A 27,315-nucleotide genomic window follows, 5' to 3' on the forward strand; every position below is an offset into this window, starting at 1 on the left:
TATACATTCCCCAACGTAACCTGCGCTTCTCCTGCTCCCCGAGACCTCTTCGTTGAGAATCCCGATCTTGCTCCAAGGCGTGTTTACCCGAGAAACCAAGATATACGGCTGTATACAATTTAAATTCCAAGGATCAGGTAATGGTAGTAGAAATTATATTACAACTAGATTAGATAGATTCGCAGCTGAAAGCACAAATTCCTGCATGATCTTCAAGTCGGAGAATCATTGAACCATGGGATTCATAAACAAATTGTCAAGGACTCACGTGCCTTAAAAACATAACCGGACCCAAGGCAGGGAGAGTATTGCGCGAAGGATGCTCAATTGCCACCTTATACAGGAAGGCTGTAGATTTATTAGATGAGTAAAGATCGTGAGGATTTCGTAATAGCATCAAGCGAGTGTGAGTAGTTCGATCTTTCCGGCTGCATCCGGGTCATTCAGATAGATCAAGGTGAAACAAGCGGCCTCCTGAAGAAAGAGTAAACTCTTAAGGGATATCAACGCAGGAAGACAAAAGTCGTGTGTGGGTTGGTCCGGAGATCGACAATTTCGAGTCGACATTTTCAGGTCCTCCGGCTTGTTCTTGTCGAAATGAGGAAGCGGGATTCTCATGGTTGAGGTACATCCATTTTAAGCATAGTTGTTAGCCTCCTTCTTCTGGCTTCTCACGCTGTTTGAGCGCTGCGATGAGAAGAAACCACGGCGGCGCTCCTTGCGTCCACTGTATCCACCGCTAGTATCTTTCCGGCCGACGGCACCACCGAGGCAGTACAACAAGCATGAAAGGAACTGGCAGACAGATGCGGTCCACATGAAGGCGAATGCCTTGACACCCAGGGATGCGTTCTGACCGTTATTTTCGAAGGCGTTACGGCCCTGGACAAACACAGCACTATGAAATACAGTTAGCACTTTGTTTCCGGGACAACCCCAGTTCCAATTGCAGTTGCACATACGTCATGAGACAGGTGGTGATGACCTGGAAAGTCAGGGCGATCCAGGCCAGGAAACCGGAGAGGTAGCTGGCAATGCGGGTGCAGATAGCCAGCATACCAGTGAAGAAAGAGCAGACGGCGAAGAACAGCCCAATGATGAGGAAGGGGAACATGAACCGCGACGTCAAGAAGTAGTGATTTGTTCTACAATGTGGATGGTTAGCGCCATCCGGTACATTAGGATATATCAGTCGGTAACCTACCCGATAAACTCCTGAGGGACATTTTCGGTCGTGTCGAAGTTACGGTGGCTTGGGGGGTCGAATGGGAAATCCACGTGGGTCTCTCCGCAATCATTCCTGCCGTTGGTCACTCCACAGAGGTTCCAGAATGTCCAACGCGAGGTTGTCGGTGCGCCTGGGATATTTCCCGTGTCCGCCTGGAGGAAATAGATTTGGTTCAGCGGATTGCTGTTGCGTGCACCTCCCAACAGAGTGAGGAAGATCAGCAAAATCGACGCTGCCATGAAAAACAGGCCTGTGAAGCCCAATGTTGCTCCTATAGACAATGATCAGATTAAAGTGTTCAAGAGTTGTTGATCCAGGGTTGGCTTACTGCTGAAGCCCATCGTGTTTGGTGCGTATTGTAGGTCACACTAGAATTTGAGTGAGGGGGAGTATTTTTTTCTTCTCGATAGTCTGTCTCGTATCTCTGAAGGGAATGGGTTGCTGAAGGAGAGTGTCGAGAGGTGAAGGAGAAGGTGTCAGAATTTGAAGCGGAAAATGCTAGCTGGTATAAGGATGTAAGAGCAGCCGGGGTATCCGGGACTACTAGTGTGATATAATGACGAGTGAGCATCATCCTCCTCTCTTCTTCTTTTCTACAAAGTTAAGAGTATCGACGATCATAACGTCATAGTTGCACCTGGTCGGCTAGCCGTTCGTAGTTAGTCTGCACTCTACTTTAAGCGTTATACCATATCGGGTTAGTCTGAGTGGTCCATGACGAAGTCAACGAGCACACCCAAACCAAACGACGTTGCACCTCTCGCAATAACATTGGCCCTATGGAAGAAAAGTGACGTGGACCATCACCTATTAACGTTTCTTGTCTTATCCAAGTTTTGCGCCTTACCGAAAAAAACCTTGTCTGCCCAACCCGATCCCCAGACCCGACCGAGGGTACACACTGCGAACCTCCTTCCCCGTTGTAATGGCGACCTGGGCATACCCACCACTGCCCGCAGAGCAGATCAACCGTGAGGCGGACACTGCGCTGGTATGTAAAACATATATGGACCTTACAACAGGCGATCTCCACATGGAGGCCTGCTTGCCTGTAGCTATGATTCGAGAAGGAAAGTGGAGCTTGTCCAGTATAATGCCAACATCTTTATCTTAGGCCCGAGAGCTAGAATGGCTATTGCATTCGCTGCAGGATTCTCTTGCCTCATTGAAGGAAGGTCTCCAAGAATGCGCCGCCCTCCTAGCTCCCCAAGAACCGGGGTCAACCTTAGTGCTGTCCTCGCTGCGGTCGGAAAATGTGAAGGGCTTCGTTACTAGAGTCGGCACCAAGGTCGTGAAGGGCGTATGGATCCCGAAACTTGCTCGAATATCAATGTATATGCAACTGAACTGATCACTCTCTAGGATGTTCAACTTCGTCTTGCGTCGCTCCCGCCTCCTCGGGGTGCCCCTAGCACCCGACTGAACCTAGCCCAATCCCCCGAAGCCCCGGAGCTAGTACTTCGACAGCTGGTGTCGGTTCGAGACCTCGTGGCTCAGAGCCTGGATATTGTGGATGTGAGCACGTGGACAGGTGATCCTCTGAATGCAGGCTTTATTTTCAGTCAGCTACACCTCTTACTAGAGACGATCAGCGAGGCACGGCAAATGTTGAAAGGAGAAGGCGATGAGACGCGAGGCAAGTGGTGGAATACCAGCGCTGCCGAAAATGTATGTTCGATTTCTTTGACTAAGGTCCTGTAATATTTTGCTGATATGTATACTGCGCAGATGTTTGACCCTCCACTTCCGCCGCATCTTTCATTCCATCTCTCTATCACGGACTCCGCCCTGGTTCTTGTTCTTCGGACTCTAGAATCTACTGCCCTCCATCACGCACCAACCGCTTTTGCCTCAGATATATCCCTGACCGGATTCTCTCTACGAGATCGGATATTCGGCTCGCGGGCGCCGACCCATGATGAGGCCGGTAGCCTTTTTCAATGGCGGGGAGAAGAAGTTCGTGTCAAGGAGAAAGTCCGGGTAGAGAGCCAGGACCCTAGTCTTATGGCGGTCATGGCGAAACTATCAGCCCTTGAGCACGAGGTGATGCGCTGTGTTGCTGCGCTGCGGGTGCTTATGGGCGATGAAGATACAGAGAGCGAGATCTAGTGGCTTGATTGATACCCTAATGCATTTGAACTATGGACAGCTGCATGTTGCAATACTTAATGTGATTCGATGCTTCGAGCTAGGGCCTTCAGAAGTATTAAATGGGCTGTTGGGCTGTCATTCGACATGCATGTTATACCGCCATCTTAAGGCAGCCTAGGGTTAGGACTTTGTCAACCTGTTGCATACTATACAAAAAAAAAGACGGTCAGCATATATTCCTAGTACCAACAAAAACGCTTCCTGGTTGATATAGATTTTTGATACCGAGCTAAAACCGACAACCTTGGAAGGGAACGGCGGACCAGCCAATGAGAGGCCCGCAGTTTGTGATGGGCGCGCATGGCCGTCTTGGCATCAATTTTCTGGGCTGGGCCATTTTTCTTTCTCTCTCTACCTCTCGGAAAGGGACTGTTAATAAGATCTGGAAAATGCTGTCCAGGTCTTCAGCATCTGGGGCCAGTCGCTCACAATCGCGCGAACTATTTCGCACTCTTGCTCGCCCTTCTGGATCGCGACAGCTCCGCGGACCTGTCAACCGTTTGACACCTACACAGAAACGCACTCTTGTCCAAAAAGCCTCACCTTTGGTCGCGTCTAGCAGGCTTGTGCACCGACGAAATACTTCCGACTATGCGGCGTCACAATGTCAACCTCAGCGGAGGTTTGTGTCAGGCCCAGCATCCGCCGATTCGCCGCCTCAACCCAGCCAACCCACCGAACCGGATGATATCAATACCCTGATCGATCGAATCGGTGAAAATGAAGCGGAAATGGTACAATTACTTGAAGAGCTGGAGATTATGGGCGAAGAGGGTGAAGGAGACGAGCTCAGCGACCTAATGGGCCAGCGAGACGAACACACCGCGGAGTCATGGGTACACATGATCAAACAACGCTTTGGGGATGAGTTGCCGGAGGGTCTGCTGGACGATGCCGAGCTTCAAATATACGCCCGCCTCTATGGAGAGCCGATCATTCGGCAGGAAGTTGAATCAATGGTTGAGGAGGAAGAGGAGGATGATCTGAGCTTGCTCCGTGAAGACGGACAAGGTGGATGGGAGGAAGTTGATCTAAATGAAAGCATCGCCGCTGAGGACGATGTTCCTCTCGTCTATGATATGGATGCTTCCCCGGAAGAGCGGGAAACAATTGCTATGCAACGGACCAGAGAAGTGGCAGAACAGTTGGGCGGCGAGGTGATGCTCGAGGAATTCGAGAACGAGGCAGTTCCTGACTCTGCTCCAAGAATTCACGCGCTTACCCTCGAGGGGAAATTCGGAACTGATCCTACAACTATCCATCTGCCCAAGGATACTGTCACTGGTCCCATATCGGTCATTTTATCAGAGTTTTCCAACAAGCACATTTCTGACACTGCTCGGCGCCTATTTGGAGGACCAGGATTGCCCCATTCGGATACGACTGCACCTCCACGTGCCCAATTACCACAGCTTCCTGTCGCTCTTCAGGCTTCGCAGCGTCAAATGGGAGAAATGGAGGCCAACGCATACTTAGCAGCCCTGTATCCCGGAATCTACGCATCATCACTTAGTGTTATGGTTGAGATTCGCAAGCGACTGGGCGCTGATTGGATCCGCCGTCTCATCGGACAAGAGGGTGGGCCAAACATTCTCGATGCTAACGGTGGTGGTGCCGGCATCCTAGCCTGGCGAGATATCATCCGCGCAGAATGGGAGCTCATGGTTCCCGATCATCCCGCGGGAGCGCCCATACCCTATGGGAGATCAACTGTGCTAACTGGCTCCGATTCCCTTCGGCTGCGCGCTGCCGCCCTGCTGGAAAACACTACCTTCCTCCCACGGCTACCTGATTACGTCCATGTGCGCGAGAAGCCTACAATTGATGATTCGCGGGCTGCCCCTAAACGCAAGCAGTACGATATTATCATCGCGCCGCACTCTCTTCTCGGCCTTGAAGAAGAATATGAGCGTAAGCAGCACGTAGAGAACCTGTGGTCTCTTTTGAACCCCAACGGGGGTATTCTCATTCTGCTCGAGAAGGGCCGCCAGAAGGGCTTCGAGGCTATTTCTGGTGCTCGTGAAATGCTCTTGAAGCGCCATATCGCGAGCCCCGGCTCTACCGAATACGACAACTTCCTCAAAGACCCCGACCAACGCGAGGTCATTGAGAAGGAGCGTGGAATGATCGTGGCCCCCTGCACCAACCACTCGACCTGCCCGATGCACAATTCTTCAGGTGCTACCAAGGGCCGTAGGGACTACTGCCATTTCGAGCAGCGATACATTCGCCCTCCATTCCTGCAGCGCATCATGGGAGCGAAAGACCGCAACCATGAAGATCTCAAATTCAGCTACCTCGCCGTGCAGCGTGGTGTAGACATACGACAAGACCAAGCAATTCGCCAAGGTCCTGAGGCTACAGATGCCGCATTCGAAGGATTCGAGGACCCCGAAGAGTCTGATATCCCCAACAAGCCAGCCTTCCACGCTCTATCCCTACCCCGTGCCATCTACCCACCCATGAAACGCCGCGGTCATGTCATCTTTGATCTCTGCACACCCGCCGGCAAAATTGAGCGCTGGACCGTCCCGCGTTCTTACAGCCGCCAGGCCTACCGCGACGCCCGCAAGTCCCGTTGGGGAGACCTGTGGGCTCTGGGAGCCAAGACCCGCGTCCCACGCAACCTGAACCTTGGCGATAAGCATGGCGAGGGTAAGAAGGAGCGTCTGGCTCGCCGTGCGGCGACCAAGGATTCTATGCGTGAAGCCGAGGAAGAGGGCGACTTTGAGAATGAAGGAGAAGAAGAGGAGGAGGATGAAGACTACGGAGTTCATGACTCGGATGTTCCTGAAGTCCCAGTCAAAAAAAGGGGCCAGCATATCCCCAGTTGGAAGAAGCATAATGATAAAAAGAAGCTTCGTCAGGCTTACAACAAGCGCTCTGTCGATGAATAAGTGGCTTCGATTTGGCCCAATTTTTTTGTGGATTTGGAGGTTCGAAAACATGTACTATACTACTAACTACTGGCAGCATTTGGCATTGGGACTGGGGACTGGATCTTGTTTGTACACTAGGATATTATTCTCTCACTTCTTCAGATGTAAAATATAGCATCTTCACTCTAATCAATATTTGATATGTATTTGATTGATTCATACAGTATCTGAGGCGTCATTTGGCCCTATCCAATCCTCCTTTTCTCCAATAAAATGGTCCTGGCGGAGGCCGTTGGGTACCCCACTAAACCGGTCGTGATGAAGCATGGTCTTGCCACGATTTAGGGGGACTGTGCCAGTCCCATGGAGCGCCAATAGTCATCGAAAGCCTTTCACTGACTGGAGCCGTGCAATTGACAGTGGGCTTTTCAAAATCCATGGGGGGTAAGATGCATTGACGTTCTGGGAAAGACAGTCGCTAGCTTCAGGCTTGGTTCTTTTCTAGCCAGGGTTGGCGAAGCAGGCACACCAAAGAATGTGGATAGAAATCAGATAAAGTCACCTTGGACCTAGATGCTCCTGACAAGCTAGTCGCCTTTCATAATAGCGGATATTCTTATCTCGCAAAGTGACACTGCCACATTCACTGCGCAGCCATGCTCTTTCGCAACTGTCTTTGTTTCTGCGTACTTTGTAACTCCAATCGATCGACTGCAAACTTGAGCCGTTCTTTCTTCTGCATGAGTCTCCTCAGCTCCGCTGCCTTGATTGCTGCTGCACTACCCGACGAGGCAGAGCCGGACCCCGCCATGTGACCCCGCAGTGAGCTGCGTTGAGGTTGGCTGCGGGTCGCTGATGACCGGTTCTCCGGGGTGGAGGACAGTCGACCTTCTTGCAGTTCGCATTTCGCCTTGAGGCCTTGCTCACGGCGCGCGAGCTTTTCGACGTGGTTTGATGATAGTGTGAGGAGGTGAGCGATGCTTGGGGTGATTTCGTCAAGGAGGGATTGCTGCGCTTCGTGCAATGTAGGCTCAGGGAGGAGCTCAAAGTGCTATAGTAAGATAAACAGTTAGACTCGTGGCCATTCGTTTCTTTCCAGGAATGAAACATCGGAAGAACATACTCGCGTTGTCTGGAGGACTTTACATAGACGAGGAAAATCGCTCACGCCCGCATCGAGGGTGGATATAGAGTTGTCCAGAATCTGGAGAGAGGACTGTAGTGAGGTAACTGAGGATGATAATGAAGCTGCCATAATGTGTAATTTAAAGCTTGATTTGAAGCTTGCCTTGGAGATGATTGTTTACAATACTCGGGATAGATCGGGCGGTAAAAGCGGCATGACACCGCCTTTAAGGCGGCGTGGGCTCGGGACCGGGCAAACCTCCCAAACCTCACTTCTCCTCTTCCGTCCTCCTGCCTCACCATCTTCCCGAACGCCGAATTCCCTCCGCATTCGATTCACCTGTCACTATGTCTCTCCTCGGAAAGAAGTTCCCCGGCGCTATGGGTACGTGTTTTTGACCTCGATTACAACTTGTGGGAAAGCGATATGAGGACCAACGACTGACGCATATGTTCATTTACAGCCAAGCCTATGACTCCCTTCTTCGCTGCCGGTACGCATACCCTATAGATTCCAAAATGCCCCGACAATCTAGAACGAATGGATTGTCAATTTGGAATACTGCACCCTAGGAGTGGTCGTTGATGGAACATTACTCTGACGATTCTCTCCAGGCATCATTGTGCTCTACGGCGTCAACTCTCTCCAGAACGCTCTGTCCAACAGTGAGTCCATTCCGCGCAACTACACATAAATCATCGACGATTTTGGGGTCACATGCGACACTGTCCACAAAACGATACTACGATGAGCATATTCGAGCATAATCAACTGACCTTCATATCCGTACAGCCGCCCAGTTCAAGAGCGACCCCCGCAACCCCAACGCTAAGCCCGCTGGCAAGGCTGACCACTAAATTGGGTCGACAATGAATGCATTTTGAGATCCCATTTGTTTGTTGAAGAGCGGGACGACCCGTCGCGATGTGTGGGTGGACGGAGATAGCCAAGGCCATCAATGGCCGGCTTGCACTTTTTGTGATTACTCTGCGGGCAGTTTGCCCGTGTCCAAGCATATAGAGTATACCCACCTCGATTGGGGTGACTTGGATCAATTCACAAACTGTACCAGTACCATTCTGAGCAAGGCGCTTTTTCCTCTTGTAGCTTTCATTCTGCTGGATGATATCCCATCGGTTAGAGCAAGGAAATTAACTTAATCCGAATATTCCGCAGCTTGTTGTATCATGAAAGCTTTCGGGTTTGTAGACTGTTATACTTCAAATCGGCTCATTGATACGCTATTTCACTTAGGGCTAATTTTCAACTTCTATGCGACCGTGCAATAAGTCAAAATTAGCCCTTATTTTCAATACTCATTGAATTCTGATTGTAACTGCAGTTACTTTCTATCAAAGTACTAACAGTATCGTAGGCCTTTGATGCCGCCCGGCGTGAAATCTTGCATTAAACGCGCTAAACCCGATCGGGACTCCAGTTTTCGCCAACTCCGCCTGGCAGAAGCACAGTCGTTTTCCGACCTCAACTCCGCAATACTCCCCAATTAAACACGCCAAAATGACCAAAATGGCAGGGCTTTTCCGGCCCAAGAAGCTGGATCTCTCTGGATTTGTCAATACCCGCTTGATTCGGGACAACAACAAGCGCATGGCCTTCGAGCAGACTGAGCCCGAACGGTACGAACCCTGTCCTTATCCCAGATGCTTTAGCTCGACCAAGGATATCCCGAGCTGGGAAGACTTGCTGGGAATTGGGACACAAATGCTGATACTATCTTTCCTCGTAGACAAGCACTCCGCTACATGATCCGCAACACCTCTCTCCCCGGCCGAGTGCGCGCGCAGGCTCAACTCCAATTGTCACAGATGCACGCCTACACTCGCCCCACGCAGATCAAGAACCGTTGTGTGGCATCAGGCACTGCTCGCTCTGTCTTCCGGGACTTCAGAATCAACAGAGTACGTGGAAAACGCCAGCCAATGGCCACATCTTGCCCCGGGGTTCTGATATCATTTCGCTAACATCCTTTCTTCTGTAGTACCAATTCCGTATGCAGGCCCTCGCTGGCGAACTTCCCGGAGTGAAGAAGGCCAGTTGGTGATTGTATCGGTGCTCTGTAATATATGGAGCCCTCTGGTTGAATTGTTTGCACAATGGCGTTTTCTTTCCTTCCATTGGGTGGAAGCATGTACAGTATGCAATTCTCATTTGTCGAGAAATAAAACCTTTCTTTGTTGTTTTAGTTCCTGCGATCAAACTCCGCCGCTCTCGGCTTGGCGGCGTTGACTTGCTGACAAGTCCAGGCACTGCTTTGGGCCTGACGTCGTTTGCTAATGTCGTGAGATCAGGCATTCTTTGTTGGTAGCGCCGAGATCATCTCAATTGGGTTGTTTGCTTCAACCATGATCGTCAATTGCAGATCAGCCCGGCTGATTTGGTATATAACTGACTTCTGGTAACTGTATATCTCCTTTTCCAATCATAGATCCTCAGTATCAGCATCAGTGGGAAGATTCTTCGGCGTAGCCTTTTCACAATCGCATCATCGGTCGCTGAGCAAATGAGCACCTGGGCAGCTTCTCGATGCCATAATCACGTCGTTGACTCTTGCCCATCTGACTTGTTGCCCCGTCGTAAAGCGGGTTGGAAGACAGCGGCCCCTTCCGGATCTGCTCTTGTGACATCCCTCTTCCTTTCCTCTTCATTTCCTTCTTCTTCTTCTTCTTCTTCTTCTTCTTCTTCTTCAACTTACCCATCACTCATTCCTCCCTCTTGTCTCTTTGACTTTCTTCTCAAATCAACGTCACGCATTGATTTGAAGCTTCGCCAAAATGAATGGCATGGAAGAAGATCTCCTTCCCGACGACGTCGTCCTCCCCGAGGAGCTGCTGGAGCTTGGGTAGGTTTTTCCATAGCTTTCAATATGATATCGCAGCCTTGGGTTCTAACAGTCCACTGAATGACACAGGTTCGTCATCACCAAAGATGACAAGATCCGGTGTGTCGCCGCCCCGGACCAGGGCCCTCGTTACAAGGTCAACCGAAGTGACCGCATTAACAAGGTCCACATTGAGACCCTTCATAGTCAGTTAACCCTCAGATCCCTTTCGAACGTAGGCTACGGTCTCGATGAAACCGTTTGGCACTAACGACTTCACAGAGGCGATTCATGGCATCATCATTGACCGGCTCGTGGGAATGGGCATGCATTTCATGAAAATTCCCCAGGGCAGCGAGAACCAGGTTCCTATCATGGTGTCAGGCAACATTGACACTGCGCCTCGAGTTGTTGTTTTCGTTGGTGAGATTATCGAAGACCTGGGCATCTTCTCCTACCGTGACGCTTGCGACGACGGCCTTGCTTTCGGTTCGATCATAGGCTTTGCAAAAGGTCTGCTTGGTGAAAATGCTAAACATTCGCCCAATGCTCTCATCCTTGCGAACCCCGGCCAGGACGTCTGGCACAATGCAGGTGGGTCCCCAATGACCGCTGAAAGTTATCGTGCTCAACACCGCGCCTCTGCCGCGGTCCGCGAACGTCCACTGAGTGGCCGTAACGATGTGATCGGCAACCGCTCCATCGATGAGCATGTCAAGAACATCTTCGAGCGAGTCTTGTTGCGCCACGGCTTCCGAGTTGGTGCCAGAATCGATATCGTTGGCCTGTCTGAGGGTGGCACTGCTGCTATGGCATACCTGAGAAAGAAATGTGAGTATCTGACTGAATAAGACAGGTGGGGATTGCCTTACTGAGCTTACTGACATGGCCCCTAGGGAGTTTCTGGCGTCCCCATATCTCCTCCCTCACGATGATCAACCCTGAGATGATTCTCAACATGGGCATCAAGGATGATGACCTGGAGTTTCCGGAGTCGTTTGCCTGGTTCATGAAATACCGCTGCCGTGGCTGGATCGTCTGTGACAAGCCGATTGGCACACTTGTTCCCGATCTTCACTTCCCGTACGCCTACAATATGTACTCCTCTGGCGAAGGCGCAAAGTCGTCGTGCATGGTCACTCGCGGTGTGGGACACATCTTGTCATGGATGAACATGATGCATTACTCTCCAATGGCGATAGAGACGTTTGAGGTGGCCCCTGGAGAGCACGATCCCAACCTGGAAGCTGAACTCGCATCACTGATCCACAACAGGATTGTTCAAATCCCTGGCGGCAAGGTTGAAGTGCAGAGCATGAAGACCAAGGACCAAATTGAAGGCTGCGTGTCCGGTGTCACGTTCGACGATGACATGTATACCTTCTTCAACGAAAATTTGTATCCCGTCGAAGATGACAGCGACAATGGCAGTGAGGGTTCGGTGGTCTACCCTGTAAACGATGATGCGTTTGACGCTCTTCGTGACTCTCTTCCTGACATGTTTCCCCACGTCCTTCCTGCCGAGCCTGACGCTCTTGCCACGGACCGACGTACTCGCGGGCTCTTCTCCCCACACTTCTCCTGATGCTCTTCGCATCCCTAGTGTTCTTTCTTCTGTCAGTAGCATCCCTAATGTTCTTCCTGACTTTTATGCTGACGCTTTTTCTGTCCCGGAAAGTCCGATTTACTCTGACGAGGTAAACGTTGGCAGGACTGGGCCATACGAGCTCAGTGACCTGCAAGACATCCGGGAGGAAGAAGAAGGGTGAGCCTGCTTCCTTGTGAAGCAGTGCTGGGGGTTGGGTTTTGTGTTTCCCGGTGTTCACGCCGGTTGATTTTTCTTTTTTTAAAAAAAAAAAAAAAATTGATTGCTTTCATGCTCGGGCTTTGCCATCGCTTTTGAGGTTTCTCCTGGCAGATGCGTGTTGTTTCCTCCCTTGAGATTGATTTACTTGACCAGAAAAACAAAAAAAACCCAAAAAAAGGAGGAAACGGCGGGCATCTGCTGGGATAGCGAATGAATGAGACCTTTTTTACTAATTCTCCCCCCTAATTTCGCCGTATGCGACAGTAGGTATATGTGTGCTTTGTGTAGTACATGTAGGTATCTTGGGGGTATCACGAAGGCACCCGACATCACAACGTTGACCGGCATACATACAGTATATCAGATTAAATATCTAGATTTAGCTGTACAAAGTTCCCCTTCAACTAACAACGGACCGTCGCATTAAGCATCTAGTTAGGTTGATCACACTGCTGATCACCAGTGATGCAAGTTCAGGCATAAGAAAAGAGTCTTGGACGAAACCCTGGAACTCTGGGGCAAATAAGACAAAGGGGAAGGGGTACCCACGCCAAGCCCATTCTCTTCTCCTATTCTCCTGTTCTCTTATTCTCTCCAACATTTTCTCCAACATTCTCCGGGATATAGAACAATGAACTCAATGGAAGCCCCTCGGCAAAAACAGGGCCACGTTCACGCAAAATTCTCTTCTCCGACAGTATTTGCCCCCCGGAAGCAGTTTCGATCGAGTAAAAAGAAAGATACCCGAAGATGGCCAGGTGAGACGACAGTTTCGATCGAGTAATGTGCCCTGATAACCTTGGAAAGCGGGCCATTGATAAGCGGGAATTGCCCGCGGTTTTCACTTCGGAGGTGCCCGACGCTCTTTTGCCTTTCGGATCTGCTATACCCATGCTACAGATGTAGTATCCCCAGAGAATGAGAATGCAGAGAATGCGAAGATTGCAGAGGATGCAGAGAGAAAACAAAGATTGTCTCCAAATTCTTACCCATTACGGCAAGGGTGAAGGCCATTCTGCACTTTGCATGACTTTGTCTGCGCCACTTGGCCGAGTATTCGCAGCACCGTCGGGCTCTGGAATAATGGCTCGGCAGTGGGCCTGTGGATATTCTCTGGAGATTCCTGGAGATTCCCTTTGCTGAAAAAAAAAAAAAAAAGAAAAAGAAAAAGTGAAATCTCATTTACCCCAAGGTGGGCCCAGACTCTTTTTTTTCCCTTGGGGAGAGAGTGGCGTATTTATATCTGCCCCAATCCCCTTATCTTGGGTTTTTGCCCCTCTTATCTTCTTCGTCTTATCTGCACAGCTTTCTTATACTTCGTCTTTTGGTTATATCCGAGTCTTCAATCCAAACGACATAAGAGTCATGGCGCCTAACCTCCCCTCCATTGCCGTGGTGGCTTCATCCCGCGCCGTTATCTCCGGCCGTTTGACCTCTGCCACTGTGGTGATCTCACGGACAACCGGTAAGATCACCGCCGTCTTTGATTCCGTGATTCCAGCATCGGAGTTCCCTGCAGATACTCCCTACACCGACTACTCGCCTCATGTTCTGCTGCCCGGCCTGGTTGACGCGCACGTTCACCTGAACGAGCCTGGCCGCACGGAATGGGAAGGCTTCTATACAGGCACTCAAGCCGCTGCCTTTGGTGGTGTGACCACTGTGATTGATATGCCTCTCAATGCCATCCCGCCCACCACCACCGTGAACGGCTTGAAAGAGAAGATCCAGGCTGCCCAAGGCAAGTGCTGGGTTGATGTCGGTTTCTATGGCGGTATCATCCCCGGCAATGCCGGCGAGCTCAAGGCTCTTGTCCAGGAGGGTGTCCGCGGCTTCAAGGGTTTCCTAATTGACAGTGGTGTAAGTGACTGATATCAGCCTCCTGAGTTCCCTAATCAGTATTTATCTTTTGTAATAGGTTGATGAATTCCCCGCTGTCGACAAAGAGGATATTAAGAAGGTCATGGCCGAGTTGGCCGATGAGCCAACCACTCTCATGTTCCACGCGGAGATGGAGCCTCCTATTACCGCATCCGTGGGCGACGATGTTCAGACATCTGATGCACCTGCCGATCCAGTTGGCCCGCTTGAGGCGTATGCTACTTTCCTGGCCTCGAGACCTTCTTCATTCGAGACCTGTGCCATCGAAAGTATTCTTTCTTTGGCTCATCTTGCTCCCAATCTCCCCTTGCACATCGTTCACCTCTCTGCAATGGAAGCTATCCCCTTGTTGCAGGAAGCCCGCGCCAACGGCGTCAAGATCACAGCCGAAACCTGCTTCCACTATCTGTCCCTGGCAGCTGAGGAAGTTCGCGACGGCGACACCCGCCACAAGTGCTGCCCACCTATCCGCTCAAAGCTGAACCAAGATGGTCTGTGGGAAGAGCTGGAGAAGCACACTGAAGACGGCGTCATCAAGACCGTCGTCTCCGACCACTCCCCCTGCACACCAGACCTGAAGATGCTCCCAGCCCATGTCCCCGGCCACTGCACCGGCGGCAAGGACGAGGAGAGTGGCAACTTCTTCTCTGCCTGGGGCGGCATTTCTTCTGTCGGCCTAGGCCTGCCCATCTTCTGGACAGATCTCAGCCGCCGTAAGGGTCTGACCTCCTCACCAGAAGACGAGAACACCAAGAACGCCCTCCAGGACGTTGTCCGTCTCTGCTGCACCAACACTGCTGCCCAGGTTGGCCTACAGTCGCACAAGGGCGATCTGGTTGTCGGCTTTGATGCTGATATTTGTGTTTTCGACGACTCTGCCGAATGGACCGTCGAGCCGAGCACCATGCTCTTCCGCAACAAGTGCTCCCCCTACCAGGGCCGTACTCTGCGCGGCATGGTCCGTGAGACCTGGTTGCGTGGTGAGCGCATCTTCAGCCGTGACCAGGGCTTTGATAGCCAATCGCCGCAAGGCAAGCTGCTCCTTGAGAAACGGGTTTGAGATATGTCCCACTCTCTTCTTCTTTCTTTTGTCCACACTTGAGACAAGTTGACATCTCGGCAGGGCGCCTTGCTCTCTTCTCCATATTTCTGCCACTTACATCTCGACCTCAAAGTGAGATCGAACCCTCTGATGAGCACTAATGATCGCACAGCATCCATACCCGTTAGATTAATGACAGCGCGTTGTAGCTTTAGGGATAGAATACCAAATGCAAATCCATCCAAGTCTTCCAAAGAGGGTAGCACATAAAAGTACATCAATGTAGTCATTATTATTGAATACTATACAAATACATATCAAAGACTCCCAACATCCTCACCATCCCTCCCCTTCTCCCACTTCTCCCTAACCCTCCTCCTAACACCCCCATTAACCCCTTTCCCCCAGATTTCCTCCTTCTCCGCCCCAACCCCGACACCTTCATCCACAGCCCTATTCTCCTCCCCAACCGCCCCAATAACGACCTTCTTCTCCCTAAGCCGCCTCTCTTTAACCCTCGCCCGGTCTACCTTCCCAAGATACGTCCAATACAAAAACGACTCTGCAACAGCAACACTCAGCGCCGCAAAGAGCCCAAGAAGGACCTTAACCGCCTCGCTCGCCAGGATCTGTGACGTCGGGAATTTCGTCAGCGCCGCGTACACGCTGAACCCGGTCACCAACACCGAGATGAATATGCTAGACACCAGCGAGATTGTCAACGTATCCTCTTCTACATGGCCGTCGGTTGTGTAGGGCGATGTGTGCGGATCCGCATGGTCGGGGTTTGGTTGGTAGTTTGGATTTAAGAGTCGGTTGTAGGATTCTTGTTCTGTTGCTGCGAGGAGGCGTGCTTTTGATGCGAGATATTCGGCACTCTGTATTGTATAGATTATTAGGATATGCTTTGATATGGCTTTTTTATATATCCAAGGAAAGGAAAGGAAGGGAAGGGAAAGGGATGGGATGGGATGTTGAGTATAGACCACGTACGGGCTCTGGCTTCTTTGGCGGCGGAGGAACGTAGACTTTCGTGCCGCGGAGGAGGGAGCTGAGGACTGTTGGGCTATGTGAGACATGCTCCTTGTATTCAGTGTCTGTTTGGAGGCATCTGGCGAGGCGGATCAGTTGCTCGTGGGCTATCGGGCCTCGCGCTTCCAGCGTGGTAGGCAAGTCTAGCTCCTCGCGGCGCGCAGCTGGAATGACTTCGAACGCGGCGAGGATGCGGTCTGTCGTAACAAGCAGGACCATTATGACACGAAATCAATAAATTAAGACAGTTAAGCACGAATTCATTGAGGAGCAAAGTCCATAGGGGAGATAAAGCGGAACCCCAAAAAAAGTGGCAGTTAAGCTCCTCCCCACATCGTCATATCTTCCTCTCTTCTCTCTTCACACATCTCGACCATGGCAGACTCAAAGAAGAGGTAAATACCCAATTCTAATTCTTATTCTATTCAAATCCCCTTCTAGCTTCCAAGCCCCAACCTCAATCCTATGCCCGCATTCAGAAAAACCAAGAAAACTAACCCCTCCAACCCAGCACGGTAACAACACAAACCAACCCGCGCGGGATCCCCGTCGCCCCCTTCATCGACAATGTCAGCGACTACGTCTCCTCTCGCGAGGAAGTCGAGCCTACCCTCCGCTCCTTCCAGGAGATGATCTCCAAGTACCAGTTCATGGAGGTGAACACCCAGCGCCGGGCCCAGGGTCTGCGCGAGAAGATCCCCGATATCAAAAAGACGCTGGAGATGGTGCGGTTCCTGCAGCTGCGCAAGGAGGTAAATATCCCCCGCGTCTTCTACTCATGTGCAATCCGGAGAGAAAAAGTGATTCGTGGAGCATGCTTTGGAAATCGAAACTGGACTCAAAAGGGAAATAAATATCAATTCACTAACACTCACTGTAGTCCAACCCTGACTCAGACCTCGAGACTAACTTCGAACTCAATGATACCCTCTACGCCCGGGCTGCGATCTCGCCTGCTGATGCCGAGGAGGTCTACCTCTGGCTTGGAGCGAATGTCATGTTGGCGTACCCGCTCGGCGAGGCGGAGACCATGCTGGATGAGAAGCTCAATGCTGCGGAGTCGAGCTTGAAGAATTGCGAGGAGGATCTGGAATTCTTGCGCGAGCAGATTACGGTTAGTTTATTCCTGCGAGGGACATGTGTGGGTGGGATATTGGCGCTTTTGCTAACGCTTTTTGACTTGCAGACATTGGAGGTTGCCACGGCGCGTGTGTATAACTGGGACGTTGTAGAAAGGCGTAAAGATAAGGCTGATGGCAAGGGTGAAGAGCAAACGAAAAAATAAGAAGCGCCCTGGTGGCTGAATGTGTTTTGGGAGGGATTTATGGGATATTATAAAAATGTTGCCAATGCCATCGATTATGAATGGTCTATTATCTTCCAGGTCAAATGTCAAGGCCGAAAAAATAAGGAAATCATAACGCATCATGGAGAAACATGGAAAACGAAGTAGTGGATATTAGAAGAATAGGCTCGAAACCAAATGCCGTATGCATAGAGAACGGGAACAGAGCAAAAGAGACGCATGTCATGATTCGTGAACCTTGGAGGCAATGGAAAATCGCAAAAAAACAAAAGAAAGCAAAAGAAAAATAGAACGCCCCAAAATCCCCCAATCTTCATGAAGCTTGAGCACACTAACTTCACTATGAACATCTCCCAGTCCGCCTGTACAACATGTCGTTGGGCACAGGGCATCTGAGGATAGCGGAAGATGTTGGGAGTGCGCCGGTGTGTCTCAAAAACAAAATCCAAATGCTAATCATTCAACTTGGGGAAAAAGATTCATTGGAACATGTTGGAACCTATTCTGTCGGCATCTGAAGCAGCTCGCTCGCGCATCCGCTTCGCGATATCAAAGCCAGTTTCATCACCGACAAAGGTCCACTCCTCAATATCATCAAGGTCGTCATCACCTCCATCCGGGGAGGCCTTAGCTGTAGGTGTAGGAGAGAACGGGGTTGACGAGGCAAGCGACTTTTGCCGGGCCAAGGTCTTAGCGTATTCAAGATCGCGATAGAGGGCCTGGATTGCGGTGGCCACACCGTCTTCCTGAACAAGGAATATCACGTTAGCAGTCCATCCATTTAGGCTGCATAGTCTTGGAATAACTCACATTTCGGATCTGGATGCCCAAATTTCGCGCCTTTACGATCATACGTTCGCTGTGGGTTGCCTCCCAGAGAGCCCGCGAGAAGACACTGACGTTCAGTTTCTTCATGCAGATGCCAACGCCTAGATCCTCCACCCGCGAGCCGAAGAAGAACTGGTCTCCAAAGAATGGCTTGACGATGGTGGGGACGCCGGCTCGAAGACTTGCGCCGGTGGTTCCTGCTCCACCATGGTGGGCTGCAGCATCGATTTGAGAGAAAAGCCAGTCGTGGGGAGCAGATTGGATCTGAAGGATCTCTGGTGGTAGAGGTATCTCAGTCTTCGTGCTAGCCGGGTCACCCAGCCTATCAGACCAACCCTTGGAAAGGATGCATCGGACATCTGCTTTCAGCACTGATTCGATGACAGTCCTTGTCAGGGCAGAAGGATCCGAGACCACAATCGATCCGAACCCTATGTACACGAGCTTCTTGCCATCCGATCTGGCCTGTGCAATGAAGTTCGATAGTTCAGTCGGAGGAGTCCAATCTGTGCCCTCATTCAAAAACCAGTAACCGGTAATGCGAATCCAATCCGGGTAATCGAGAGGCGGGGCCACCACGGAGGGCGAGTAATTATACAGGAATGGAACTTTGTTTTGCTGCATCTTGTCCAAAGTTGTGGCCTTCAATCCCAACTCGTTGTTTCGCCAGCGGTTCACTTGCCCCGCTATGGCCTTCCAAAAGATATTATCGAACATGACGTACGTGATGTAGTTGTACGCTCCACCCATGCGATTCTCCGGTACTGCGAAAGCATGAGGATAGGCCCTTGTTCTTGTCCATGGCATAGTGAACCCGCGGAAGTACGGAATCCTTAAAGCCTCTGCAATGTGAATCCCGGCCATGGCGCTCGGTGACTCGATTAGAAGGTCACTGCCCTGACAACCAATCCACGCCGATGATAAAAGATCATCGATCCATCCTCTGAACTTCAATGAAGCTTCTCTGAGGAAGGAATATGTGAACATCCCGTTTTCCACGCAAATTCGCATTAGCTCCGCAGGATCACCGTCAACGGGAGCAAAGTCAATCCCGTGTTTTCTGATCCAGGGTTCAAACTCGGCGTGGGTTGCAATCTTCGGTTTGTGGCCCTCCGCAAGCAGTCCCTTACAAAGCGCAATGTAAGGTTGTACATCGCCCCGGGAGCCGATTGTCAGACAGGTAATCCTTAGAGGTTCGGGAGGTTTGAAGTTGATAATGGAAGCGCGAGGATCGTCAAAGAATGGATGTATCTCTGATGAATCTTCAGTCAAGGTCGGAGGTGCATCATGTCCCTCAGGGCTATCTAGTCTTGCTTCCTCAAGCATGCGGTGTTCAGCCTTGGCTGCTTCAACTTCGTCTCGTTCATCCTCTGCTAGCAAACCAGATTCCACCAGGAATTTTACAGACTCCAGATTTTGATGCAATGTGACTGCACAGTCGTCCCGTGAATCTGAGGCATTGAACTCAAAGAAAAGCTCTTCATGACCACGGATGATGACAACAAGTCCATGGTATCCAAAGCGGAACCCTTTCTCTTTTTCAACGTTCTCAATGTCTTTGAACGGCAGAATCATTTTGGTCCGAGTACCAGGAATCAGGCTGCGGAAACAGAGCTTTTTCTGACTTATATAAATCTTGCCGTAGAGCGGGAGAACACGATGCAAGTAGGCGTAATAAGTCGCCTGCAGTTTTTCGGTAGGTGGAAGAGCAAAGTGTGCACGAAAGCGATCCCCGTAATTGAATGAACCTTCGTTGTCCTCAGGATCAACGTTCTGATCTTCGAGCAATGGCCCTTCCCGCTCTCCATAATGCTTCTGGCCGCCAATCCACATGCCGGAGACCTTTTCTATATAACCCATTGACTCTGTTGCTAACAGCGTACTCATCTGTTTCGAGCGGCTCTTCAAGTATTCCGCAAACCCAGCGGCGCGTTGAAGGGGATATACGCCCGCTTTGACAAGCTCGTTTAACTGAGTAACCGAGCTCGGCCTTGAAGATTGCATTAGATCAGATTGGCCGGTGGCATATCGCGCGTCTTCTGTGGTTTCGTTGTGACCCAGTGTTCCACATGGAGAGCCTACCGCTGCATCCAGGTCCAGCCGCGCAGATGCAGAGGGAGTCGTATCATCAGAATATCGTCGAATGCTTTCTCCAACATCCAATGAGCGCCCTTGCAGTGTGCGCATAGTGGGTGCTTGAAAGACGTCGCTTCTGTGCAGAATCTGACTGGCCGATTCAGTGGTGTCTGTCATCGATTGTATAATCGGCGATGACCCGGTCCCTTGCTCCGCAAATGAGTCTGCCGAGCCTTGATTTTCATTTCCAACGCTGGAGCTTCGCTTGCGCGGTGAATCTTCCCGTCTCTGATCAGACACTCGGACGCTGCTGACTGACTGTCTCTTATAGGCAGTACGGCTTGACTCGGGTTGATGTTTGATATCGTGTTGATCCTGCGCCTCCTTTGTTGCGGTGGTAGTCGATACAGCGTTAACCAGACCTTTGATGTAGTTGAACGCATCCTGGCCCGAATCGAAGAACGAGAAGAAATACTTTAAACTGATCAGCAATGAACACAGAGTAACGTTTCGTCCCGCAACCTACCTCATCAATTGCATACGTTTCGCCGCTATCGATAACTCGAATTTTGAATGTCTCCGCGAAATCGGCCATTGGGCTCTCCTCCAGATCAATAACATTTGCTATTGGAAATGATACTTTAACACTGTCACCTTCATTATGCGTCCGGAAGATGACTTGCTGGAGGGCTTTCACCCATTCCTTTGCACTGGTAGCGCTGTCTGCCCTGAACAAATAAGTTCGCTGATCGGTGGTGACCTGAAAGTCTTTCGCATCACCGTCTTTGCGTTCTGTGAGAGACGCAGAGATCCCATATCGAAGATCGACATGCCCGCTAGGAAAGTAGAGATTGGAGGGATCTGCATAGTATGAGAGGACATCTCCCTTCAGAGCAAACCAATAGCGATGATACTTGGGGTTCTTGCGGCCGCGTTTGGATAGGTACCCCGATTTTATCGCCACGTTGGACTTCTTTGGAAGGTAGGCGTAAAAGCAGATATGACCTTCCGTCACATACATGTAGCCCTGAAGAAGCATGCTCTGAAGCAACGAGCAGGCATACTCCACCAGGACCTTCTCAGGCTTTGCAAACTCAAACATCTTCATCAATCGCATAGAAAGAGCGGACGCAGATGATTGCGGTTGGTCCTCCATGGATTTGTCTGGATTATTGGGTGGTAAATATGGTGTCGCCGATGTCAAATCAAAGTGAGATTGTGCTTCAACCATGCGACTTAGAACAGGGGCTGCTCGCGGTGTGGCACTGCGAGTTCGCCTTAGAGGAGGCACCTTGAGTAACGAGTCGCTTTGGTTTGATGACTCGTTTACCCCGCCTTCTGCATCTGACTTGGGTAATCTCTGCAGAAGCTTGTTGTCTGAACATGCTCTTTGGTGGCGACGTCCTCTTTCTTCCAGAACGAGTTTGCTTGGCTCTGATCTCTTGCTTGGCTGGCGAGGGTCCAAGGATGGCACAGGCGGCGTCCGAGACGATGCCTTCCCGGTAGTTTGTTCGACCCGCGGTTGTTCTTCCATCTCTCCATCACTATCACTTGATTCATCAAACCGGGCATGGAAGTCCGACTTAGATCCGACAGCAGCAATCATAGAGAAGAGGGACTGCTGCATATAATGCACGTTGCCGTCCCGTGAACCCATACCTCGCGGCGGAGCTGTGAAATCAAACTGTGCATCATCCCCATCCTTAAATCTGTCTGGCACTCTGTCTGAAAATGGACGGTTGGACGAAGTAGGTTTCATACTTGCGCTCAACTGCCGGTCTGCCCGGCGTTTGGCGTCGTCCCTTAACGGTCTCATCCTTATCTCCGGTATACCAATACAATACAACCGATGCAAAATATAGGTCAAAGGCGGGAGTAAACGAGATTAGGCCGTGGTGAATCACTAAAATCGGTCGGGCAGTCAGAAGCTCGAGCCAGGTGACAGCCCGGCGCTGATAGGACTATGATGACCAGGTATGCACTGGTAAAATGGGGAGACCATCAACCGAGCTGGACACCAAGTGACTCTGTTATATTAAATGTTAGGTCAGGCGCCAGATCTTGATAGGCAGGGTTAATGGTGAACAACGCACGGGATTCCAGGGTCTAGGCCGATAAGCGCTTCGAAGCTCGGACACCAGATGTGGATGAAGCTGTCAAACAACGCTCCAAATCATGCAAGCGCCATGGTCTATATTGCATAGATCATGGAAATAAAAACAACAAAAAGGAAGTCCAAATCTATCCGGTTCATAGAAGTCTTGAATGCACAAAGGGAGAGAGATATCACCTGGGCTCTCTCCGCAATGCATGTGATCTATGACTCCATCGCCCCTTTTATGTCAGCTTGGTGCCTGAGGCAAGACATGTAGATCAATCTATACTCCAGTCTATGCAGGCATCTTCCTTTGTGCCTTTGTGCCTCTTAGGATATTTTCTGGTCTTTCTTCTAACTTTGGCTTGGTGCTGTAAATTATTTACTTTTTGTTGAGATACGTGTTCAAAACCAAAAGCAGTTGGTCTTAGTGATGGTTAGGTTAAGCATTTGGCGATCGACCGGCAATTGTTGATCCTAGATGCCACTCGATATTGCATGCCGAATTGAAGTTGAAGCCTGTCAGTTTGTGTAGTTGGATACCCTAGCTTCCAAGGTTATTGCGGCACATAAGGATAACTTCACTAAGCTAGACTAATGCTTCCGTCTTGTGACACTATCGAAAAAAGAAAGGCAGTGGAACAGCCAAGATCATGTAATATTGCTAAAATTGCAGCGTGCTATAAGAGCTATTCGATCCAAGGTGAAAGATAACATTGTAAATTGTACATAGTGTTGGGGTCGTCGTTAAAACAAAGCTATTCTCAAAAAAAAAAAAAAACCCCCCTAACGCCAAATCATGCTTTTTCGGACTTCTTCCGCTTCTTTTCCTCCTTGTCCTTGTGGGACTTCTTCGACTTCTTCCGGCTTAGACTATCATCCTCCTCCTTTTCTTGTGAGTGCTTCTTCGACTTCTTCCGAGGAAGGGCCGCAGCTTGGGGAGCTTCATCCCCAGCCTCATCGTGATCAAGCTTCCTCTTCCGTTCCTCTCCCTTCGGAACCTTGAAGGAAGGCACCTCAGCCTCGGATTCCGAGCTAGATCCAAGAGTCTCTGGGGGCGCACTGGTTGTCCCCACAGGTCTGAAGCGCATCTTCAAGTTCTTTGGCTGTGGCCGGGCTGGCTTGACATATTTGCGCAATTCTGCCACTACGGCATCGGTGTTTTCCGATGTGCTTGGGAGACCGATCATTTCTTGAACGTGGTAACTCGGCACGCTGTGAGCTGCCGTGTTATACGTTTGCGTCTTCTCGTCAAAAACAAGTAGCGATTTGGTCGCGGGACCGGTCTCGGAAAGAGCCTCGACTGGGATACCGTAGTTTACACCTTCGTGAGAAATGATCGGTTCACCATGCATGATCTTGGCCATGCACACCTCTTTGACCTTGGACAAAGGTAGAGAGGCAGGTGCTGTGAGGTGGAGGACTTGTTTGCCGTTGAGGTTGGAGAGAAGGGAGGAGGCTTTGGAGGATGGCGGGGCCTGCTTCTTTGCAGACTTGAAACCCGCTGGTGGTTTGTATGGCTGAGGACCGGAGATTGCAACCCTATGAGGAAAGGATTAGTTACTATCAGAGCTGATAGAGGTATAATCACTTACTTCTTGCCTGAGCTGGAGTCGGGCTTCATTTCGTTGGAATTGTCGGAGTCGCTATCGGAGTCCGAACCTGAGTCCGAGGTATCATCTTCGCTTGACTCCTGTGCCTTCGCATGTTTCGTCATTTCTTTCTCTTTTTCCGTAACAAGCTCGGGCGAGGTCGATCGGCTCGAACTGCTGTCGCTGTCGCTGTCGGATGATGCCATGGCGGCAGTTCAATGTGTTGGGCAAACTCGAGGACGAGACTAAAATGCTTTCGCAAGGATGCGCGGGGTCTGGCACACCAAAAATACACAAGATAAATGAAACAGGTCAAAAATGGGGTAATGCGCAGGATATATATGCAAAGTTCAGCAAAGCCGATCTCGCAAAATGAATTGGATCGACTTTGAGTGAGAATGCTCAAGTCCTACGATCTTTTTTTTCTGCTCCGCGGGAGCACGGACCACCCGCCAACTTTTTTTGCTTATCGGCTTTGGATCGCATTATCGAGGCCATTTTCCTTTCGAACGTTAGCTCAAAGCGCGTGCGCTTGAATTGTATAATATCATGGTGAAGCGAAAGGCTGAAAAACAGCAATCAGCTGGTAAGCCCTTTATCCATGTTATACGGCACCAATATGAAGCTCACATGTCGTTTCTCTAGGCCCTGTTAGTGCCGTCGCTGCTTTAGCAGCACGCAGAGCTCGGCAGCAGCAAGCACAAAGCGCAAATGTACCACAGGATGCGCCACAAGCTATGATTGAGAGCGAGCGGCCCTTGAAAAAGTCACGGCAGTCTCTCGAGGGACCTGAGGCGACCGAGACAAATGAGGAGCGTCATGGTACACGGACAAAGGGAGCAAAGAAACAAGATGAGCCATTGCCCGCAGAGACAACACCGGAGCACCCAGTAAGAGCTACTCGGCCTCAAAAAACGGAAGTGGAACGTGAAGTGGGGAATACCCCTAAGCACCCCGAAGACGAGCAGTCTGAAAAAGATCAAGTCGAGGATGCAGGAGACATGGATGAGGATGATATTGCGTCTGTCGTGGGTGACGCCGATGGCTATGAATCACCCACAGAAACACCAGCAGAGCTCCAGAATTTCCCTCTATCCAAGGCTCGGTTGAACAAAAGCAACATAGTCTACAGTGATGAGAGCACACTTTGCGTTCGCATCAAGGAACGGACGGTATGGACGAACCTTCCCGGCTCTTTGAGTTGAATACTGACTCTGGCTTGCCTTAGAACCTGGCGTTGTTAGGCCATTATGATCTCTGGGTCAAAAGAGGTGTTGTCAGTCTGATGGGCGCCAAATTACATCCATCCTCGCAATTGCATAGAGTTTATGCTCCCTCAACCCACTCTTTACCGATCATAAAATGTGTTGCTGGAGTCGACGGCGAAGCAGAAGTGGAGATCAAGTCCTGCACCAGCGGCATCTCCCGCCTCCGTGACCTCTCGCCTCTGTATCAAAGGATATGGGCCGGTGAAAACACCGCTGCGGATAAAATCACCCTGAAAGGAGCCGCAAAAGATTCCAAGCGGACTTTTTCGGTGGTATGTTGCCACTCTACTCCAGATCGTGCTGCGTTCAAAACTAATTGGCGTGGCAGTTGTATACCTCGGCAGATGATTCCTTAAATAGACATATCCGACCGCTTCACCTTGACAAGAAATGGAGTGCATCAATGAAAGCTCTCTCACAACGCCAAGGACAACTTCGGGTCCTAATTTGTGGCCCCAAGGCGTCCGGAAAGTCTACCTTTAGTCGCTACTTGTTGAATCACGTTCTCAGTCCAACGCCCGAGACCGAGAATGGATATACTAATACCGATGGAGTTGCTTTCCTGGATTTAGACCCGGGCCAGCCTGAGTTTGCCCCTATGGGTCAAGTGTATCTCGCACGCTTGCACTCTCCATTCTTCGGTCCGCCTTTCACCCACCCATCTTTGGACGATTCCCGCGACGGCGAAATAGTGCGGGCGCATCATATCGGCGCAGCATCGCCAAAGGAAGACCCTGATCACTATGCATTGGCCGTCATGGATCTTATGGATCAATACCGCTCCTTGCTGGAGAAACATCCCCAATGCCCCCTGATCATCAACTACCCCGGTTGGATTTTTGGACAAGGATTAGAGGTTGCAACTTGGCTGGTCAGATCTCTCGGTCTCTCTGATGTGGTATATATGAGTGAAAAGGGCCCATCAGAAGTCGTAGATCCGTTAGGTCTGGCTGCCCAGGAAGCTCGAGTCCCCTTGACAATCCTCCCATCCCAGCCCACTGATTTCGTGAGCCGATCAAGCGCTCAATTGCGAGCGATGCAGATCCAGTCATACTTCCATATGTCTTATCCAAATGATCTCAGAACTTCGCTTTGGTCAGATGTACCGCTGTCTCGCACCAGACCCATTACTGTGGACTATGCTGGTGCACGACAAGGCATTCTGGGAGTCATGGTCATGGGATCCCAGATCAGTCCCGATCTACTGCACGAAACGCTTGAAGGCGCTATCGTAGGAGTCGTGACAGTGGAATCGCCGAGAGCTATCATGGGTGGGATGGCAACATCAGAGACACCGAATGACGAAGACCATGAGGATATTGACATGGAATCAGCAAACCCAAGCGCGGGTAACTCAGCTGAGCTTTCCATAGCTGACAGCATTGTACGAACATCCGAAGACCTTCCTTACCTCTTCGTTGGTTCTGGCAGTTGCATTCCATTGGATCCCAAAGCGTCAAACTGTCTTGGTCTGGCCTTGGTCCGCTCGATCGATACCTCTTCGCGCAAGCTTGAGCTCTCCACTCCTATTCCCTCATCTCACCTAGAAAAAGCCATCGAGCAAGGTCACGGCATTGTGCTGGTCCGTGGCCAGCTTGATAACCCGAATTGGGCTATTAGTGAAGAATACTACGCCGCTCGCGCGGCAGAGCGGCGCTATCAGCAATCGACATCTGGGCCGCGGAAAGCTGGAGACTCTGGCAGTGATCAGGCACAAGAGCTCGATCCGGCTGAGCATAATCGAACGCTTGCATTGCTGCGAGAGAGGGTCCGCCGGGCGAGCAATGTGCCTTGGATGACTGTCGTGGAAGATAACAGTCGTCACCAGCGTGAAGTTGCTGCGCGACGAGAAAAGTCGCTATGGAAATTGAGGAAAAAGGCCTATCCCGGCAGCGAGAGCGAGGCGGACTACTAGCTCCCACATATCAAATATATACATAGGAAGAAATCAAATGCAACAGCAGTTTGCACACACAACTTTACTGGTTTCTACATATCGCCCTTGAGGTTTCAAAGGGCCTTCGCCTGGGCAGTACTCTGCGGAGCCCCTCATTGGTCACGTGGGCGGAACAGCGGGGCGCTTTTTTTCTTATCGGGAAATTCTCCAGAGCCAAGATTTAGTTTTTTTCCCTTAAGAGTCATAGTCCATATACACTGGGAGGCTA

The 27,315-nt window shown here is 50.6% G+C and overlaps 14 protein-coding genes across 14 annotated transcripts; 8 read left to right on the top strand and 6 right to left on the bottom strand.

The window, feature by feature from the left end:
• Positions 1–636: 636 nt before the first annotated feature.
• On the bottom strand, positions 637–1,569 carry N7525_000986 (SUR7/PalI family protein; the record flags this gene model as incomplete). The annotated part of the gene is made up of 4 exons (XM_002558380.2): positions 637–898; positions 963–1,145; positions 1,205–1,499; positions 1,557–1,569. The coding sequence occupies 4 exons, from the start codon at positions 1,567–1,569 to the stop codon at positions 637–639; spliced, it is 753 nt and encodes a 250-aa protein (XP_002558426.2).
• A 584-nt stretch (positions 1,570–2,153) lies between these two features.
• Positions 2,154–3,337, top strand: N7525_000987 (uncharacterized protein; the record flags this gene model as incomplete). Its single annotated transcript, XM_002558379.1, has 4 exons — positions 2,154–2,219; positions 2,343–2,528; positions 2,591–2,896; positions 2,957–3,337. 4 exons carry the CDS (start codon positions 2,154–2,156, stop codon positions 3,335–3,337), a joined length of 939 nt encoding a protein of 312 aa, XP_002558425.1.
• Positions 3,338–3,768: 431 nt separating this feature from the next.
• N7525_000988 (tRNA methyltransferase RSM22) lies at positions 3,769–6,276 on the top strand (the record flags this gene model as incomplete). Its single annotated transcript, XM_002558378.1, has 1 exon — positions 3,769–6,276. One exon carries the CDS (start codon positions 3,769–3,771, stop codon positions 6,274–6,276), a length of 2,508 nt encoding a protein of 835 aa, XP_002558424.1.
• A 625-nt stretch (positions 6,277–6,901) lies between these two features.
• On the bottom strand, positions 6,902–7,513 carry N7525_000989 (DASH complex subunit SPC19; the record flags this gene model as incomplete). Its single annotated transcript, XM_002558377.1, has 2 exons — positions 6,902–7,309; positions 7,382–7,513. The coding sequence occupies 2 exons, from the start codon at positions 7,511–7,513 to the stop codon at positions 6,902–6,904; spliced, it is 540 nt and encodes a 179-aa protein (XP_002558423.1).
• Positions 7,514–7,660: 147 nt separating this feature from the next.
• N7525_000990 (F1F0 ATP synthase subunit i) lies at positions 7,661–8,291 on the top strand. Its single transcript, XM_061211723.1, has 4 exons — positions 7,661–7,768; positions 7,848–7,877; positions 7,999–8,049; positions 8,177–8,291. Exons 1-4 carry the CDS (start codon positions 7,732–7,734, stop codon positions 8,239–8,241), a joined length of 183 nt encoding a protein of 60 aa, XP_061070949.1. The 5' UTR covers positions 7,661–7,731; the 3' UTR covers positions 8,242–8,291.
• A 611-nt stretch (positions 8,292–8,902) lies between these two features.
• Positions 8,903–9,446, top strand: N7525_000991 (mitochondrial 37S ribosomal protein uS14m; the record flags this gene model as incomplete). The annotated part of the gene is made up of 3 exons (XM_002558376.1): positions 8,903–9,021; positions 9,132–9,303; positions 9,384–9,446. The coding sequence occupies 3 exons, from the start codon at positions 8,903–8,905 to the stop codon at positions 9,444–9,446; spliced, it is 354 nt and encodes a 117-aa protein (XP_002558422.1).
• Positions 9,447–9,876: 430 nt separating this feature from the next.
• N7525_000992 (uncharacterized protein) lies at positions 9,877–10,101 on the bottom strand (the record flags this gene model as incomplete). The annotated part of the gene is made up of 1 exon (XM_061211724.1): positions 9,877–10,101. One exon carries the CDS (start codon positions 10,099–10,101, stop codon positions 9,877–9,879), a length of 225 nt encoding a protein of 74 aa, XP_061070950.1.
• Positions 10,102–10,176: 75 nt separating this feature from the next.
• Positions 10,177–11,808, top strand: N7525_000993 (uncharacterized protein; the record flags this gene model as incomplete). The annotated part of the gene is made up of 4 exons (XM_002558375.1): positions 10,177–10,244; positions 10,314–10,429; positions 10,506–11,054; positions 11,120–11,808. The coding sequence occupies 4 exons, from the start codon at positions 10,177–10,179 to the stop codon at positions 11,806–11,808; spliced, it is 1,422 nt and encodes a 473-aa protein (XP_002558421.1).
• A 1,587-nt stretch (positions 11,809–13,395) lies between these two features.
• On the top strand, positions 13,396–14,971 carry N7525_000994 (allantoinase alX; the record flags this gene model as incomplete). The annotated part of the gene is made up of 2 exons (XM_002558374.2): positions 13,396–13,890; positions 13,949–14,971. The coding sequence occupies 2 exons, from the start codon at positions 13,396–13,398 to the stop codon at positions 14,969–14,971; spliced, it is 1,518 nt and encodes a 505-aa protein (XP_002558420.1).
• Positions 14,972–15,270: 299 nt separating this feature from the next.
• Positions 15,271–16,204, bottom strand: N7525_000995 (TMEM199/VMA12 family protein; the record flags this gene model as incomplete). Its single annotated transcript, XM_002558373.1, has 2 exons — positions 15,271–15,831; positions 15,947–16,204. 2 exons carry the CDS (start codon positions 16,202–16,204, stop codon positions 15,271–15,273), a joined length of 819 nt encoding a protein of 272 aa, XP_002558419.1.
• A 156-nt stretch (positions 16,205–16,360) lies between these two features.
• Positions 16,361–17,270, top strand: N7525_000996 (tubulin-binding prefolding complex subunit PAC10; the record flags this gene model as incomplete). Its single annotated transcript, XM_002558372.2, has 4 exons — positions 16,361–16,380; positions 16,497–16,737; positions 16,866–17,099; positions 17,172–17,270. 4 exons carry the CDS (start codon positions 16,361–16,363, stop codon positions 17,268–17,270), a joined length of 594 nt encoding a protein of 197 aa, XP_002558418.2.
• A 500-nt stretch (positions 17,271–17,770) lies between these two features.
• atg26 (uncharacterized protein) lies at positions 17,771–22,011 on the bottom strand (the record flags this gene model as incomplete). Its single annotated transcript, XM_002558371.1, has 3 exons — positions 17,771–18,037; positions 18,102–20,669; positions 20,722–22,011. The coding sequence occupies 3 exons, from the start codon at positions 22,009–22,011 to the stop codon at positions 17,771–17,773; spliced, it is 4,125 nt and encodes a 1,374-aa protein (XP_002558417.1).
• A 1,076-nt stretch (positions 22,012–23,087) lies between these two features.
• N7525_000998 (DNA-directed RNA polymerase I subunit RPA34) lies at positions 23,088–24,088 on the bottom strand (the record flags this gene model as incomplete). Its single annotated transcript, XM_002558370.1, has 2 exons — positions 23,088–23,832; positions 23,886–24,088. The coding sequence occupies 2 exons, from the start codon at positions 24,086–24,088 to the stop codon at positions 23,088–23,090; spliced, it is 948 nt and encodes a 315-aa protein (XP_002558416.1).
• Positions 24,089–24,431: 343 nt separating this feature from the next.
• On the top strand, positions 24,432–27,065 carry grc3 (uncharacterized protein; the record flags this gene model as incomplete). Its single annotated transcript, XM_002558369.1, has 4 exons — positions 24,432–24,468; positions 24,528–25,054; positions 25,111–25,422; positions 25,479–27,065. The coding sequence occupies 4 exons, from the start codon at positions 24,432–24,434 to the stop codon at positions 27,063–27,065; spliced, it is 2,463 nt and encodes an 820-aa protein (XP_002558415.1).
• Between the last annotated feature and the right edge of the window lie 250 nt (positions 27,066–27,315).

Source organism: Penicillium rubens (genome assembly GCF_028828025.1).
Source record: "Penicillium rubens strain IBT 27055 chromosome Unknown utg000001l_segment0_segment0, whole genome shotgun sequence".
NCBI lineage: Eukaryota > Fungi > Ascomycota > Eurotiomycetes > Eurotiales > Aspergillaceae > Penicillium > Penicillium rubens.